General features: G+C 43.8%; 1 protein-coding gene across 1 annotated transcript; it reads right to left on the bottom strand.

The window, feature by feature from the left end:
- Positions 1-3,083: 3,083 nt before the first annotated feature.
- On the bottom strand, positions 3,084-4,141 carry LOC311076110 (uncharacterized protein). The gene is made up of 2 exons (XM_084104009.1): positions 4,019-4,141; positions 3,084-3,914 (listed from the first exon to the last, which is right to left on the bottom strand). Exon 2 carries the CDS (start codon positions 3,903-3,905, stop codon positions 3,387-3,389), a length of 519 nt encoding a protein of 172 aa, XP_083960135.1. The 5' UTR covers positions 3,906-3,914; positions 4,019-4,141; the 3' UTR covers positions 3,084-3,386.
- Between the last annotated feature and the right edge of the window lie 13,964 nt (positions 4,142-18,105).

The following is an 18,105-nucleotide window of genomic DNA, read 5'->3' as shown; positions in this document are numbered from 1 at the left end:
GATTCGATGATCTCTTGCACCGGTTCGTGTGACACGATGGGGATCTTGTACTGCTTGACAAAAGTAGGAGGAGCATTAGGGTGCGTTGGGATGCGCACGTTGTGGAGGTTGATGAGACCACAATCTAAAGAGTCCTTTGGCAAATGACGCTTTGAACTTGTAAAGGACTTGTCTGAGTTTTTGTCGATCTGGATCATCCTTAACTGCGTCTGCGTCTTTTAGAATTTGCTGAACTTGAGACTCAAATCCTGGATACGGCTCCTCTGTCGGTGTGTCGTCTGTTGTGTTGGCAGGCAGAGGTGCAGCAGTTTCATCAGTCTCGCAGGCAGGCTGCTTGGAGACTGTGTATGCTGCAAGGTGTCGGTCCTCTGTCAGTTCTGTTCTCATACCTGGTCTTTGTCCACCGGCATGACTGAAGCGATGGAGATGATTTTGAAGGGTGTTGTGAATACTGTGTTTTCTGTGCTCCCTTCTGGTATCATTGAAGATGGGATGGGCCCAATGATTGGTAAGGAAAGTTCAAAGTCATGGAAGTCGTGACTCACTAGCGATCCCATCCGGTAGGCCTTGTGAATTCTGATGTCCATTGCTGTGCAGTTGTTAAAGAGGATGTAGACTACACGAGATGACACTTCAGTTAAGGATGTGGCTTAGGGGAGTCCAACAAGTTCCACACATTCAGGTGAAGGTTGGAAGAAGCCCAGCGTGTGGTTTAGGGTTTGACCACATCGCATGTTGAGCCGAACAGCGACCCCTTTGGTGTAAGCTGGTACCATAGCTTCCTGTTCGTTGATTAGAGTGCAGACCTCTGGAATGGTCTGGCCTGACAGGAGGTTCTCAGTGTTGGTTGGATGTCTGCTCCAATGTAGACATCATGGGGCGGGTCCGGAAGGATCAGGAAGTAATGTGTCAGACACCGGTAGTTCCATTTCAAGTTCAAAGCGCAGATACCTTTGGCAGTCACCATGTTTGATGGGCATGAGTTCAAAGGAAAACGGGTGCGCTTGCTAGGAGAAGGAAGGTCTGGTGTGTCTTCAATGAGAGCATTGAATAGTGAGAGACTGATGGCTGAGTTGTCTGCCCACAGTGCGAGTATAATGTCAGTAGTGGTTACATCATTCAACTGCAGGTCAGTTATGACCTTGGGGCAGCAGGAATCAGAGTCTTTGGTGAGCTGAAATAAGCAGAGTAGCGAACTTGAGTCTTGCTCTGGTGCTGAGACTGTGTCCCCGTGACTGGCTGTGGGAGTTCCCATGACCTCTGTGACCTGACAGTCTGGCTCAGGTGATCTGGGTGGCTGAAGGGGGAGAGGTTCTCGCACTTGAGCCCAAATTTTCAGTTGTCTGAAGTCTAGTAGGGGTTTGAAGTGGTCTAGCAGATCTTTGCCAATGAGGAGGGGATATGAGTCCATTGGTGAGATGTACACAGGGTGTACCAGACTCATAGGACCAATTGTTAGGTGAATGGGAGCTACTTGTTCAAGCCGGATGTCATTTTGGCTGTATGGCTGCACATTCAGCTCACAATTTTGAGATTTAAGAGTTCGATTTTGTCTCTTAGCTTCAAATCTGAGTCTTTCAAAGAGTTGAGCTGATATCAAAGTGAGGTCTGCGCCGGTGTCTACTAGGGCTTCAAGTCTCACCTCATTTTCCAAAGTGATGGCTAGGTAGAGTTTCCATGCCACCCCCTTTTCGATCAGGTTCCCCAGGAGTCTTGGTGTCGGGGCTTGTGTGGTGATTGATAAGCAGTCAGGGCAGGTCACGTGTGGCTCATTGGGGAGACAGACAACCAAAACAGCACTTTCTGGTATCTTAGGGTTTTGGTCGCTGGTGTGAGGAATTGGTTTGTCTTGTTCAGGATGTGCAGTGGTCAGCTGCGGTGATTGGGTGACGCTGTCACTTGGTAATGTGATAGCTAGTTCTGTAGTCTGTGGCTGATGAGCAGTGCTCTGGGTGCTTGGTTCAGTCGGAGGGCAGTCAGGAAGGGTGTTGGTTTCAAGCCTTAAACTTAGTCATAAGGAGTCTGGCCTGTCTTTTTTGTCTTCCTTGTGAGGTTTGTTATGGAGAAGCTCTTTCAGAACCTTCAGGATCTCTGCGGTCTCAGACGTGGACTCACTGGTTTTCTTTGATGTAGGTTCGGACTTGGGCTTGCCTGGAGCATGCTGAGAGGGGTTCCGCTGCTGGCTGTCTGGGCTTGATGCTCTAACCGATGGGGGTCTGCTATTTCTGGGCCATCGGCTGGCTTCCCACGTGGCCCCACCCTTTGGGTTGTTGGATGGGGGTGGACTGTCGTAAAATCTTTCAGAGCGCCCGCTCTGGTGCTTAGGACGAGCACCATTGCGGTTGTGCTGCCCTCTGCTGGCTTGGAACGTTCTTGACTCTCTGTTAAAAGGTCTGTTACTGTGTTGTTGGGCGCCCTCTAGAGCCAGCTCTGAGCAGTGATTGGAGACAGGGCAAATTGTTGGATTTTTTACAGTCTTTTCAGAAGCAATCTTTTGCTTGGCATAAGCTTTATGGGCTAAGTCTCACAGCTGTTGGGTAGACATGCTACGCGGGCAGGCCAGGACCCCTAAGTGATGACTCACTGTGGGATGCAGATTTCGGAGGAACAGAGTTCTGAAGTTGAATCCATACCTGGCTCGTTCCGTGCTCCAAAGTAGGCGTGTCGGAGTTGGCTGTAGTAGGTCTGTGGAGTTTCAAGTCGGCCCTGTTTGAGGTCCATGGTGGTGATGAGCCCTTGGTCTGATTCTGGATCAGAAAATTCTCTAATGAAAGCCTGCCGCAGCTGCTGGTAGTCAGATTTGACAGTCTCTGGTTGACGATCTAGGAAGCTGCGCACATCACGACTTGACGTAATTCTTAGCAGGTACAATCTGTCCCACGTGGTCATGTTGGTAACAGTTTGCAAGTGAAAGTCTATGTCTTGCAGGTAGGCATGCACATTGTGGCCTCCTGCAGGGTTTGGGGTGAAAGTAGGGATGTTTCTGGCCAGCTTGTCAAGTTCTTTGGGAGCCATGCTGTGGCTGGTGGCCAGGATTTTCTGGAAGGGCTCCCACCCCTTTGCTGCTGACGGGGGTTCTTGGAAGCTGGCTGGTGACATCTTGAGCAGTGGGCTGTCACCCCCCTTTTCAGCTCTGAGCTCTTGGCTGAAAGGCTTTGGCCCACTGGTTAGGGGAAACTGTGGTGTGTGTTTCCCCTTTCTGTTCACTTTGCAGTTTATAAGAATGTTTCAGTTCTCTGTGAACAATGTCAAGTTCATCTTTTAGATAGTCTCTGTGCTGAATAAGCTCATGGATTTTAGCTCGGGCTGTTTTCAAGTGATTTTCACAGGCCTTGGCTTTAGCGTCTCTTTCTTTCAGTTCAATCTCTGCTCTTGCAAGGAGAGCTTCACCTTGTCGGAGTTTTGCATCGAGTTCCTCTCTGGCTTCTCTCTCTGACTGCTCTCTTCGGTCTGTGTCTAGAAGAAAGATTTTCCAGGGCATTTTGAAGTCTCTCTACTTCCTCCTGTAGCTCTGGGTCTGTTGCATCCTCTTTCTCGCGCTGGTCCTGGGTCTCGAGGAGTAGCTGATCTAGACGACTCTGAGCGTGGGCCTGGTTCCTCCGGGCCTCCTCAGCTTGGAGCTTTAGTTCTGCTGCTTCCTGCTCCAGGTCGATGTTGGTCCTTTCGCTTAGCCGTGCCTGGGCGACGAGGTTGTGGGCGAGGCTCCCGATGATCTTGGCCCATTCTTTATGGTTGTAGCTCTGGGTTGGATTGTGGGCCATCAGCCTGTCCAAGTCGGCATCCAGCTGCTCTCGGCTCAAGTGCTGCAGGTCACTGGCATCCTTGGGTAGGACGGTGTTCGTCATCGCGCTCAGCCAGGTCTCTAGGTGGTCCCAGTGGGCTGCGGGACTGGACGAACGGGACATACTGGCTCACTGTATGCAAGAGAAAGACAGCACACAAAGAGGCCAATGCAAGTATGTATAGGGTTAGCGAGCTACAATAATATGTGGCTATGAAAGACGTAATTTTGACTAACTGGTGAAGACAGTTAGACAGTTAGGTGGGCCGATTTGCGTGGGTCAGTGCAGAATCTAGATAAAGAATTTGACAGGGCGGCAGCCTAGTGGGTCATTTGATGACGCTGGCTGCTTGGTCGTCAGTATATTATTCAGCTTTCTTTGATGCCTCTCATAGGCTCTGTCCTTGTGTGAACTGAAAGAAACAAAACACAACAGAACAGGACAACAGAATAGAACAGAACAAAATAGACAATGAGATGAAATGGAACAAAATAATAACACAGGAAGAGATAGCAAGGAGAAGAAGTCTACTACCACTGCTAGGGTTTATGATAAGACCAACAGAGTGGGGGCGCTATCGAGGTATAAACCTAGGAAGATGGTGTGGCTTAGGAGAGGAAAGTTGGGCCAAACACTTAAATGATCGGGGGATATCCAATATTCTGTGGCTTAGAATAAGTGGATGGGCTTTACCTTATTTAGTATGCCTGGAGGTGAAATGAGGTCACTCAGGCGAGAGTCAGCGGCGCGGCCGACCTCCCCGACGGTCCCGAACACTCTACTGCGGTGTCCCCAGGCCCTTTCGTCCCCTTGTACCATGGTGCGCCCACTCAAACAGCGGATGACTTTTGACACAACCTGGGCAGCACTGGTGAGGCGTGTCAACGACCAGACAGCACAGCAACAAATTTTTTTTTTTCCTGAAACCCCCTTTGGAGTCCAAAGGGGCGGTTCTGTCTGAGCGGAACTCTATTCAGGGTAAACTGTCCAAAATTGCCCTGTGTGTTGGCTGGCGTGGTTGACTCCTGCCTGGAGTGCCCAAATTGCTGATGTCGGCTGCGTGCCGCCACCAATGGTACGAGGACAGAGGTATCCGAGATTCACACATGGCCAGTGTCAGTCGCGCCAGCCAGGAGACCCCACTCGCCGGGACTCAACCAAAGATGACCGCCGCTTCACCACAGTGCACTTTGGGGATTACTACTTATAAGTACACAAATGGCTGGACAAGCAAAACTCAAATTAAATTTAAAATTTTAACTTGTTTAAACCAAATTGAAATAGTTCAGTATGTAAAATAAGAGAGGAAAAGAGATTTACCAAGTAATGATAAACAAAAGGGGAATAATGATAATGATGGTAATTATCAGAATAACCTAACCAAAAAGAGAATGCCATTGGCTGAACAGACAAACTTAATTTTAATCTAAACTCAAAATTAAACAAGTGTGTAACGAGACGTTAAGTAACAGAATGGTACCCGATAATAGTAAAGATAAGGTAGTAATAAAGTATTAATAAGAGGAAATAAAATAATTAAAAAGGGAAAAATAGAAATGAAACAATAAAACAAATCCAAAATGAAATAAAAGGAGAAAAAGAGAGATAAGCCGACTTAGCAGGGATTGTCACAAGGTGGCATGCTTCCTCTAAGTGGATATCAATGGCTGATCAGACAAACTTAATTTAAATTTAAGTTCAAACTTGTTTAAACCAAATTTAAATAAGTGTATCCAGTCAGAGAGACAGAACACTTGGCTAACACCAAATACTAGCAAAATTAAACAAATGAAAACATTTATAACAGTAAACAAAAATCACATAACCAAAGAGGGAATGGAAAAGCAGTTCAGATGAACTAGCAGAGGAAAAATGGAAGAAAGTAGACCTATCTGATAATGCCCACAATGTGGCGTTGTTGAGCCAAAGCAGAATGAACAGCAGTTCAGAGAAGAAAAAGGGAAGGAAACAGACCTATCCGAGAATGCCCACAAGGTGCACTCTAAAAAGAGATGTGTTAAAAAACAACACACAAGATGTGTTGACGGAATTTGACACAAGTTGTGTAGATTTTTAACACACAATGTGTGTTAAAATGTAACTCTGGAAACACTCTAAAAAGAGATGTGTTAAAAAACGTTAAAAAACAACACACAAGATGTGTTGATGGAATTTGACACATGTTGTGTAGATTTTTAACACACAATGTGTGTTAAAATGTAACTCTGGAAACACTCTAAAAAGAGATGTGTTAAAAAACAACACACAAGATGTGTTGATGGCATTTTGACACATGTTGTGTATATTTTTAACACACAATGTGTGTTAAAATGTAACTCTGGATAGAATAGCACTGGGTGGAGGAGAGTTTGTTTTTTATGAAAAAAAAATGATAGGTATATTTTATATGGTATCCCATAAAATGCTCTAAAATAAATAAAGCAATATATTCAAATAAATAAATAAAATCTTAATTCATAAAAACTTTAACAGTTGTTTTTTGGCAGCCAATCACATCCTATTTTTAAATGTATTTTTCAAATACTGTTTTCACTTATTATTAATAACCAGATTAACGTTATTTCTGTCAGACTCTACAGAAGCTCTTATTGAGAATTAACAGGTTTTGGTGTTGACGATTCATTGAATGTTTCATTTAAAGTCACCATAATCGTGATTAGTGTCAGCTTTATTTGAGCTCTTGACCCTTGACTCTTTAACATTAGTTTTCTCTGATTGTTGTAAATGTGTATTTAATTTGTGCATTTGAAACAGCAGAAAAAATCATGAGAAAAATATGCTCAGATGATAATATTATCATCATGAACATGTAAGATTGTTCAGCAGAAGCTCAAAAAAAGTTTAATATTTGAAAGATGAGTGTAATACATAAAAGATTAGCATAATGCAATTAGCTTAAAATTAATTTTTAAATACACAGTTCGTACAGAATCTTACAGTCTAAGGTATCAAACAGATATCAAGAATCAGCGAATGAATCTCAACAATGGTAATGAACGAAATGCTTCATGCCGCAATGCATGCTGGGTGCCACCATAGTACAAATCTCATCCATGACTCCCAGCATGCATTGCTGCATGAAGCTTTTTGTTTGTCACCATTGTTGAGATTCATACGCTGATTCTTGAGGTCTGTGTTTGACTAATTTCTGCTGCAGATTAAAATTTTCAGAAAACATTTATTTTATTATTCTGCTCTGCTGGACAGCATGATGTAGTGTCACAAGATCATTATAACTAACAGCACATAAATAAAATAAATGTGCACCATCCATATACTCATAAACTTGATCAGATCAGCACTTGTTGACTACAACATCAAGAAATATCTGATCATCTTTTGTACAAATGTATTTTATTAAAATATAGTTAAAGCAGCAAGAGAAAAACTAAAAGAAGAGTAAAGGGTCAAGAGCTCAAATAAAGGAGCCATTAATCACGATTCTGGTGACTTCAAATAAAACATTCAATGAAACATCAACATCTAAACCTCAGTTAATTCTCAATAAGAGCTTGTCTATGTAGATTCATAATGTCTAAAACATCCAGCTAATAAAATGTTCAAACAAACTCTTTATTAAATGTCACTGGACTCCATAAACACAAGTTAACAATATGTTAAAAACACAGGAAGTAACTCTGGCAAATACACACCGACTACAGTCACATGTGACACATATCTGACACAAGTTGTGTAACTATAACACATTAGTGTGTAAAAGGTTTCAACATACTTCTGTGTAAGAGGAATAACACATTAGTTGTGTTAAAGGTAACACAAAATGTGTAGTCCTTATAAACACAGAGATGTGTTAAGAATCGACACAGGTTGTGTGTTAAATTTGACACAACATGTGTTGTCCCTGAGCACACACACTACATGTGTTAAAATCTACACAACATGTGTTGTCCCTGAGCACACACACTACATGTGTTAAAATCTACACAGCATGTGTTAAAATCTACACAACATGTGTTGTCCCTGAGCACACACACCACATGTGTTAAAATCTACACAACATGTGTTGTCCCTGAGCACACACACTACATGTGTTAAAATCTACACAACGTGTCATTTTTAACATCTCTTTTTACAGGTTGTGTTGTTCTCTTACGAGAGGTCTCTCGTACTGCGTTGAAAACGCTAGGGGAAAAACTCTTTTTCACGAAATACTGAAGCAAAAAATTATCCTTTAATTTTTGAAATAATGTAAAGCGCATTGCAGCAGCACACAGCCATGGGCGAGACGGCTCGCTCGCTCATTGGCTGCTCTGCGGCAACTGCATAAGGCCGGTGACACACTGGATGCGTGGCGTAAGCGTCTCAGCTGCGTGGCGTGTCCGTTTTTATTTCGGCTTCCATGTTAACAGGTTAGAGCTTGCACACTGCGTGCGTGACACGCGCGTCTCAGGCGCGGCTTGAGCCGCGCGGAAAAAGCGTGCATGCTAGAAATAGAACCGACGCCTATTTTTCACGCGACACGCAAGCGTCTTGGAAGCGTTTCCAAGCAAAATTGAATAGGAAAAGATGTTTATATGACATTTTGACACGAATACATATTAATAAATGTCATTTTGATGTTTGAAAGTGTCTAGGGTTTGACATAAATGCAAATATAAATGCAATTTAAAAAAAAATATTATTGATTTTCAAATACTGCACCAGTCAATACAGAACGAAATATTCTATAGCCTATATTGCCGTCAACACTGCCGACGTTGTCTTTGCTGCTTGTAACGAATACGACTCTGGGTTATTTTGAATTAGCTCAAGAATATAGGGAATTTTGGAAATATTAATAATTATGACTCATGGTCATAATTCATAAGTCGCATGTACATTTATTTTATCAATTATAGAGATTACCTTGTTCTGTAACTGGTATGATCGTTATTCATCATTCGTCCAGCGAATAAATGTGAGACTATCACAGTTAAGAAGGGGTATCTATTTACAAACTCCACGAAAGTTTATGTTCTGGCCACGGACATCAAACTTTCTGAGTTTATTAATTAAAACTACTCAAGTAGTCTATATATCGAGCTTTGTAGCTTATAATTGGATCTTTTAAGTTTCATTGACCTATAAGGTGGATTTTCAAACACAGAGACAGTGAAAAGTATTTATGAATTTTAATAAATGCAAAACTAGAGATTATATGAGCTACGAATATAAACGTACGTAAAAATGCAAACAATAAAACAAACACACATTTAACCAAACAAGAAAATACGTGATCAGAATAACATGAAATGAAAGAAAGAAAGAGAAGAGGAAATTAGTAATTATTACATACAGAAACCTTTGTTCACGAGACCCCTGGAAACAGCTTTTATCAGCTCAATATATTTGCAGAATTCTGTGCTCTTTCGGGTGAGGCTGAGGCAGGAAGTGGATCTTCTGCTGGGTCTTCCCGGTGCCGCGGGAAGTTTAAAAAGGCTCACTGAATGTAATATTACCGAGAAAGTCAGGTGCGTCTCCCGGGACGGGAGAGGTTGCAAATCTTGGTTGCAAAGATGGCAGGCTTTTACATGACGCGGGCCATGTGTCCCAGAGGCCAAGGCGAGGCCTGTCCAGCTGGAGCAGCGCTGCACGTGGAGAAGGAGGTCAGGGACCGGAGAAGCAAGGAAGTGGGATCAGCGGGATCGATGAGAGAAGAGAGAGAGAGAGAGAGGAAACAGGGTGTCTTGCTTTTTAAAGACACTTGTTTACACCCTCCTGTAGCAACAATGACATCTGCTTTTTGCATTAAGTGATCATATGATGGTAAGACACATCGTCTTGTGTCCTACTGGTTAATAATTGCCCCACGAGGAGCAATTTGCCAGCGCCAGTTTGGCTGGCCTCGGGACATTCCACACACACACGCACGCACACAAAAGCCCTTTTGAGTGCAACTTTATATAAGAAATATGGCTCTTGAATGTATACCTTCACATATGTATGTGTGATTATCTTTGCTTTATAATAGAAGTGTGGTTTGCTAGAGTATAGGTTTGAATCCTAAATGTTCATTGAGAGGAATTCCTCAATCATGGTCTTGTAACCCTACCTCATGACCATAAAATTTTACAACCCATGAAAGCAGACATTCCAACGCACACACACACAAACACACTCGTGGACTTTGAAACATACACTTCCACACATGCGATCCAATAGCCATGTTTTTGATATGTATTTTTATGTGTGTATAATTTCCATGGCAGATTGAGATTTTCTATGTTCTATCATAGAAATTAATGGACTCTTAAGATGCTCAGAATCCTACATTAGAAATGCATATCTGTATTTCCCATATTCTGTACATATCCATGTCTAGTATCATTCTAATCGTAGTGATCCCACGGAATTGCATATATGTATGAGATTACAATGAAATGTATTCCTATGGGTATTATCTTTTCTGAAAGAGAAAATACGAATTCCATCTCTCACATGACAAAGTCAAAGTAGGCGTTTCTTCTTCACACAAAGAAAATGTTCCCGCTGTCAGATAAGGAGATCTGATTGGATGTTGTCCCCAACAGGAGGGTGTAAACAAGTGTCTTTAAAAAGCAAGAGACCCTGTTTCCTCTCTCTCTCTCTTCTCTCATCGATCCCGCTGATCCCACTTCCTCGCTGGACAGGCATCGCCTTGGCCTCTGGGACACATGGCCCGCGTCATGTAAAAGCCTGCCGTCTTTGCAACCAAGATTTGCAACCTCTCCCGTCCCGGGAGACGAACTTTCTCGGTAACATTACAGTCAGTAAGCCTTTTAAACTTCCGCGGCACTGGAAGACGCAGCAGAAAACAGGACACACCCTCGCTTCCTGCTTCAGCCTCGCCCGAACAGAGAACGAACGTGCAAGTAACTTTAAAACCCTCTCTGAAAGCTGCTTTCCAGGAGTCTCGTGAACTTAGGTTTCTGTATGTAATAATTACTAATTTTCTCTTCTCTTCTCTTTCTTTCTTTTATTTCATTTCAGTCTGATCACTTATGTTATTGTTTGGTTAAATGTGTGTTTGTTTTATTGTTTGTATTTTTACGTACGTTTGTATTTGTAGCTCATATAACCTTTAGTTTTACATGTTTTAAAATCCATATATCCTTTTAACTGTCTCTGTATTTGAAAGCCCACTTTTATAAAGTCAATGAGACAAAAGATCTTGCTACATGCTCGATAGACTACAGTGAGTAGTTTTAATTAATAAACTCAGAAAGTTTTATGTCTGTGGCCAGGACATAAACTTCCCTGAAGTTTGTGAATACCTCTTCTTAACTGTACTGATCTTACCTTTACTCACTGGACGAATTAAAGGTTGGACAGACCAGTTACAGAACAAGGTAATCTCGGTAATTGATAAAATAAATGTACATGCGACTTATGAATTATGACCATGAGTCATGAATATTAATATTCCCAGAATTCCCCATATTCTTGAGCTAATTCAAATTAACCCAAAGTCGTATTCGTTACACTCCTGTTGGGGACAACATCCAATCAGATCTCCTTATCTGACAGCGGGAACATTTTCTTTGTGTGAAGAAGAAACGCCTACTTTGACTTTGTCATGTGAGAGATGGAATTCGTATTTTCTCTTTCAGAAAAGATAATACCCATAAGAATACATTTCATTGTAATCTCATACATATATGCAATTCCGTGGGATCACTACGATTAGAATGATACTAGACATGGATATGTACAGAATATGGGAAATACAGATATGCATTTCTAATGTAGGATTCTGAGCATCTTAAGAGTCCATTGATTTCTATGATAGAACATAGAAAATCTCAATCTGCCATGGAAATTATACACACATAAAAATACATATCAAAAACATGGCTATTGGATCGCATGTGTGGAAGTGTATGTTTCAAAGTCCACGAGTGTGTTTGTGTGTGTGTGCGTTGGAATGTCTGCTTTCATGGGTTGTAAAGTTTTATGGTCTGAGGTAGGGTTACAAAACCATGATTCTATTTGAGAAATTCCTTTCAATGAACATTTAGGATTCAAACCTATACTCTAGCAAACCACACTTCTATTATAAGGTAAAGTTAATCACACATACATATCGGAAGGTATACATTCAAGAGCCATCTTTCTATATGGAGTTGCACTCAAAGGGCTTTTGTGTGCGTGTGTGTGTGTGGAATGTCACGAGGCCAGCCAAACTGGCGCTGGCAAATTGCTCCTCGTGGGGCAATTATTAACCAGTAGGACACAAGACGATGTGTCTTACCATCATATGATCACTTAATGCAAAAAGCAGATGTCATTGTTGCTACATTCCCCCTTTTTGTTAGATAAAATTCCGGGATGGACTTTTATCGAACAAAAAATAGGCACAATGAAGGGCAGGTGGATCATGATGGTCAAATAGCAGGTGGCTGCTAGGCTGATGACTCAGCTCAAATGCAGTTGAGGGGGTCGATGGTGTGGGACCCCCTTTTCCAGGGTTCGTAGGAAACCGCCAGACACGGCTTTGTGAGCTTGGCTGTGGATGTTCACGTCTCGTCGAGTCTGGTACAGGATGAAAGCCAAGACGAGTGTCGGGGCGTGGTCGGTGACCGTGGAGATGTACATCACAGTGTTAGACTTTCTGAGTGTGAGTCCTGCCTTGGTAATCAGGAGTCGGGGGTGTTCTCTCTTGATGCGATGCCGGATGCCGGACCTGGAGATGTCCGATTGTGGCTGCTTTCTCGCGAACCACCACAGCATCCTGTTAGAGGCAAAAGGGGAGAGAGAGAAAGGGAGGAAAAATTTCAGCGATGGCTGTCCTTGACAGTCTTGTTGCTTCGCTGAGGTTGGTATGCCACATGCTTTGATGTCCCGTGCGTGGCTTTGGTGCTGCGGTGTTCAGCACATGGGGCGTCATTGTTGGCATAGGAAAGGTCTGTTCATCAGAGGCCCGCATGACCTTTTCTTTGTACACAGCGGAGGTGGCGTAAGCGGCTCTGAGGCGTGCAGTGTAGTTGGTAAAGTTTGTTTGTGCTGTGTAGTCACTGCAATCGTGATGGTGGTATGTATGTGGCGCAGACATTGGTCTGGTTACACAGCTGCAGGTCAGAGATGACCTTGAAGCAGTAGGTATCAGTGTTCGTTTTCTGTGTCGGTGTCAGACGTGGCTGCACTGTCTTCATCTGTTGTGTAAGAAGACTCGGGCTCACCAGGGTTCTGGAGAGAGTGGTTGCAGGTTCGACGGTCTGGGCTTGGAGTTCTGGACGGCGGATGATGCTGGTTCCAGAATCTTTCTGAGCGCTCGGTCCGACGCTTTGGATGAGCACCGTCACAGTCGTGCTGCCACCTGCTGTCTGGCTCTGAGCAGTGCTCAGAGACGGAGTAAATGGTGTGTGTTTCGACAGTCTTTTCATCCATAGCCCTTTGCTTGGTGTAAGCCCTGTGGGCTAAGTCTCTGAGTTCTCGAGTAGACATGGTTCGTGGGCAGACAAGCACACCGAGATGTTTACTCACGGTGCTATGTAGATTTCGCAGAAACAAAGTTCTAAAGGTTACATCTTCTTCCATATGTGGAGTGTTGGCTGCTCCGAAGAACGTTTGTCGGAGTCGGCCATAGTAGGAGTGTGGGTGTTCAAGTCGGGCCTGTTTGACGTCAAAGGCCTTGATAAACCCTTGGTCTGATTCTGGATCAGAGAATTCACGGATCAAAGCTTGTCGCAGTTGCTTGTAATCTGCTTTGACAGCCTCTGGTTGGCGATCCAGAAAACTACGCACTTCTCTATTTGCGGTGATTCGTAACAAGTACAACTTGTCCCAAGCTGTCACGTTAGCGACAGTTTGCAGGTGAAAATCAATGTCTTGAAGGTACGCATGAACACTGCAGTCTCCGGCAAACATAGGAATGTTTCTGGCCAGCTTGTCAAGGCTTTTGGGAGGAGAGCTGTTGCTGGGGGCCCAATCCGTCTGGAGAGGATTCTGACCCTTTACAGCTCCGCCCCCTTCAGCTTTTGGATTTTGGCTGACAGGGTTGGGGTGGCTGGCCGGGAGAAACTCTGTGATGTGTGTTTCTCTGTTCCAGCCATTCTGCAATCTGTAAGAATGTTTTAGTTCTGCATGAACAGTGTCAAGTTCATCTTGGAGCTCGTGTCTCTGCTGAGCAAGCTGATGGATTTCAGTCTCTGCTCTCTCAAGGAGAGCTCCAGCCTGTTGGAGCCTTTCGTTGAGTTCTTTTCTGGTTTCTCTCTCCAACTGTTCTCTTTGGTCTGTGTCGAGGTGCAGATCTTGCAGGGCATTTCGAAGTCTTTCTACTTCTTTCTGTAGCGTTGTGTCCGTCTCGTCCTCTTCCTCGGTCGGGAAGAGTAGCTGGTCTAGACGGCTCTGTGTGTGTGCTCGGTCCTCCAGGGCTTCTGTGGCCTGGAGCTGTAGTGTGGCTGCCTTCTGCTCCAGATCGAGGTTGGTCCTTTCGCTGGCCCGGGCCTTGGTGACGAGGTTGAGTGCGAGTTTTCCGAAGATTTTGGCCAGCTGCTCGTGGTCGTACTTCTGGGTTGGATCGCAGGTCTCAAACTGGTCCAGGTCTTGGGGGTCAGCGGCGTCCTGGGGTAGGATGGTTGCCGTCATTTCTCTCAGCCATGTTTCGAGAGCGTGCCAGCGGACTGCGGGACCGGGTGAGCTCGACATCTCTGCTTACTGTGGTGAGAGAGGCACAGCACACACAAAAAGAGACAAAATGCAAGTTTGTTTAGGGTCAAATGAGCTATACTCATACGGGCTATGCCGTTTATGAGAATTTCGGGGCTAACTGATGCCGACAGTTAGCGGAGCCAATTTCGTGGGTATGGGTGAAACCCACAATAGAGATTTTGACAGGCGGTAGCCTGGGGGTCGTCTAGCGATGCCCGCTTGGATTGTTTACTCTATTATTCAGCTTTCCTGGGGTCTCTCTTAGGTTCTGTCTCTAAGTGAAATGAGAGAAACAAATCACAACAGAATGGAGAAAGACAAAGTTGGAGGTAGGGAAGAAAAGGGGAAACACAACACAAGGAAGTGAATTGGTCTGCAATGAAATGTCACAAACAATAACACGGGGAGCGTTATTAAAAATAATAGAAAATAAAATAAAATAAAGAGGCCTAAGCCTATTAACACTGCTAGGGTTCCTGATAGGGCCAGGAGATGCGTGGATTATCGGGACAGGACCTCGGAAGAGGGTGTGTCTTAGAGAGAAACAGGTGGGCCAAACACCTAAAATGTACCTGGAGGAATATCTAGTATTCTGTGGTTCATAATAAGTGGATGGGTTATATCAAATTTTAGTTTACCTGGGGTGAATAGAGGTCATCCAGGTGGAAACCAGCGGGCGCGGTCAGACCCTCCGACGGTCCCAACACCAGACGGAGCGCAGTGTCAGTAACGTCGGACAGATGATCCCCGCCCACCGGAAACCAACCAGTGATGACGTCTCAATCACCACAGCGCACTGACTGAGTCCTGCAAATAGATACACAATATGGGATTAAGATGTTCGGCTTAAAGTAAATTAAGGCTTTCTGGTTTCATCAAATTGAGTAAATATGTATGCAGGAATCAGAGGCAAAGGCTTTACTAAAATAATGATACAACAAAAGGAAATTATGATAACTGATGGTGATTTATCAGAATAACCTACAAACCTTTCAAAAGAAATTGAAAGCAGGTATTATCTTATGACGCCACCAGATGGCGTAATTTTGCTTGCGCAGGCTGACGTCAGTGGGAGGCGACGCTCACGCAGGATGACGTCGGTGGGGGAGTCACAGGGAGTCCATGCTGACATGGGGGTTTTAGAACGGATTGTGCAGAACAGGGTTCCTTTTGTGACTAAAATGTTCCTCTGGGGAACAACAGATTGCAATTTTGACTGTTCATGGTAGACTTAGCGGCACCATGCACAGACCCGTTGTCTGAAAAGACAACGAAGGATGTGTTTGGAGACAAGGATTTACTAATTGGAACAGCATGTGACCGCATGTCAGGCATTGTCGCTACAGAGATTTTCTATGTTCTATCATAGAAATCAATGGACTCTTAAGATGCTCAGAATCCTACATTAGAAATGCATATCTGTATTTCCCATATTCTGTACATATCCATGTCTAGTATCATTCTAATCGTAGTGATCCCACGGAATTGCATATATGTATGAGATTACAATGAAATGTATTCTTATGGGTATTATCTTTTCTGAAAGAGAAAATACGAATTCCATCTCTCACATGACAAAGTCAAAGTAGGCGTTTCTTCTTCACACAAAGAAAATGTTCCCGCTGTCAGATAAGGAGATCTGATTGGATGTTGTCCCCAACAGGAGGGTGTAAACAAGTGTCTTTAAAAAGCAAGAGACCCTGTTTCCTCTCTCTCTCTCTCTCTCTTCTCTCATCGATCCCGCTGATCCCACTTCCTCGCTTCTCCACGTGCAGCGCTGCTCCGGTTGGACAGGCATCGCCTTGGCCTCTGGGACACATGGCCCGCGTCATGTAAAAGCCTGCCGTCTTTGTAACCAAGATTTGCAACCTCTCCCGTCCCGGGAGATGAACTTTCTCGGTAACATTACAGTCAGTAAGCCTTTTAAACTTCGCGGCACTGGAAGACCCAGCAGAAACAGGACACGTCCGCGCTGTCCGCTTCCTGCCTCAGCCTCACCAGAAAGAGCACAGAATTCTGCAAGTATATTGAGTTGATAAAAGCTGTTTTCCCGGTGTCTCGTGAATCTAGGTTTCTGTATGTAATAATTACTAGCTTTTCTTTCTTTCTTTCTTCCTTTCTTTCTTTCTTTCATTTCATGTTATCCTGATCACGTATTTTCTTGTTTGGTTAAATGTGTGTTTGTTTTATTGTTTGTATTTTTACGTACGTTTGTATTTGTAGTTCATATAACCTTTAGTTTTACATGTATTAAAATCCATATATCCTTTTAACTGTCTCTGTATTTGAAAGCCCACTTTTATAAAGTCAATGAGACAAAAGATCTTGCTACACGCTCGATAGACTACAGTGAGTAGTTTTAATTAATAAACTCAGAAAGTTTTATGTCTGTGGCCAGGACATAAACTTCCTTGAAGTTTGTGAATACCTCTTCTTAACTGTACTGATCTTACCTTTACTCGCTGGACGAATTAAAGGTTGGACAGACCAGTTACAGAACAAGGTAATCTCGGTAATTGATAAAATAAATGTACATGCGACTTATGAATTATGACCATGAGTCATAAATATTAATATTCCCAGAATTCCCCATATTCTTGAGCTAATTCACATTTACCCAAAGTCGTATTCGTTACATCTCAATCTGCCATGGAAATTATACACACATAAAAATACATATCAAAAACATGGCTATTGGATCGCATGTGTGGAAGTGTATGTTTCAAAGTCCACGAGTGTGTTTGTGTGTGTGTGCGTTGGAATGTCTGCTTTCATGGGTTGTAAAGTTTTATGGTCTGAGGTAGGGTTACAAAACCATGATTCTATTTGAGAAATTCCTTTCAATGAACATTTAGGATTCAAACCTATACTCTAGCAAACCACACTTCTATTATAAGGTAAAGTTAATCACACATACATATCAGAAGGTATACATTCAAGAGCCATCTTTCTATATGGAGTTGCACTCAAAGGGCTTTTGTGTGCGTGTGTGTGTGTGGAATGTCACGAGGCCAGCCAAACTGGCGCTGGCAAATTGCTCCTCGTGGGGCAATTATTAACCAGTAGGACACAAGACGATGTGTCTTACCATCATATGATCACTTAATGCAAAAAGCAGATGTCATTGTTGCTACATGCTATATATTTATGTTTAACATGAAGTATAGGCCTTCCACAACTCTCTCCCCATATGTCAAATATATCACCAATGAGGCTTATCATATGTCACCTAGCAGCAGCAGCGCTGCGTCAGACACACTTCTGGTGTGCAAAGACATGTAAAACGCCACGCAGCTGACACGCAACAGAAACGCCACGCTCACGCCACACAGCCAGTGTGTCACCGGCCTAAGCCTATCGAGCGAGGCCTGCGGTGACGTCAGGCCAATGAGGGCGCTTCGCGTCTTTTTCAAGATGCCTTCAAAATGCGGCTCGTGCCGAGCCCCACTCAGCGAGGGAGACCGTCATGTCATCTGCGTCTCCTGCCTGGGTGAAGACCATGCAGCGCTCGCGCTCGCTGACGGCGGCTGCCCTCACTGCGAGCTTATGCCTATGGTGACTCTGAGGACTCGCCTGGCAGTATTCTCCGAGCCTGCATTTCCCGCTGCACTGCCGCGCCGTAAAAAGCGCCGCTCTCAGCGGATCCCGGAACCTTCTCCAGCCCGACTAAGCT

The sequence above is a fragment of the Abramis brama genome (genome assembly GCF_963993115.1).
Source record: "Abramis brama genome assembly, chromosome: 2".
NCBI classification, from domain to species: Eukaryota; Metazoa; Chordata; class Actinopteri; order Cypriniformes; family Leuciscidae; genus Abramis; species Abramis brama.
The sequence above is the reverse complement of the archived record's forward strand: the minus strand, read 5'-3'. Positions and strand labels throughout refer to the sequence as shown.

Excerpts from the sequence above, each read along its gene's own strand:
- LOC311076110 (XM_084104009.1), bottom strand. The coding sequence starts at position 3,905 with ATGTCCCGTTCGTCCAGTCCCGCAGCCCACTGGGACCACCTAGAGACC.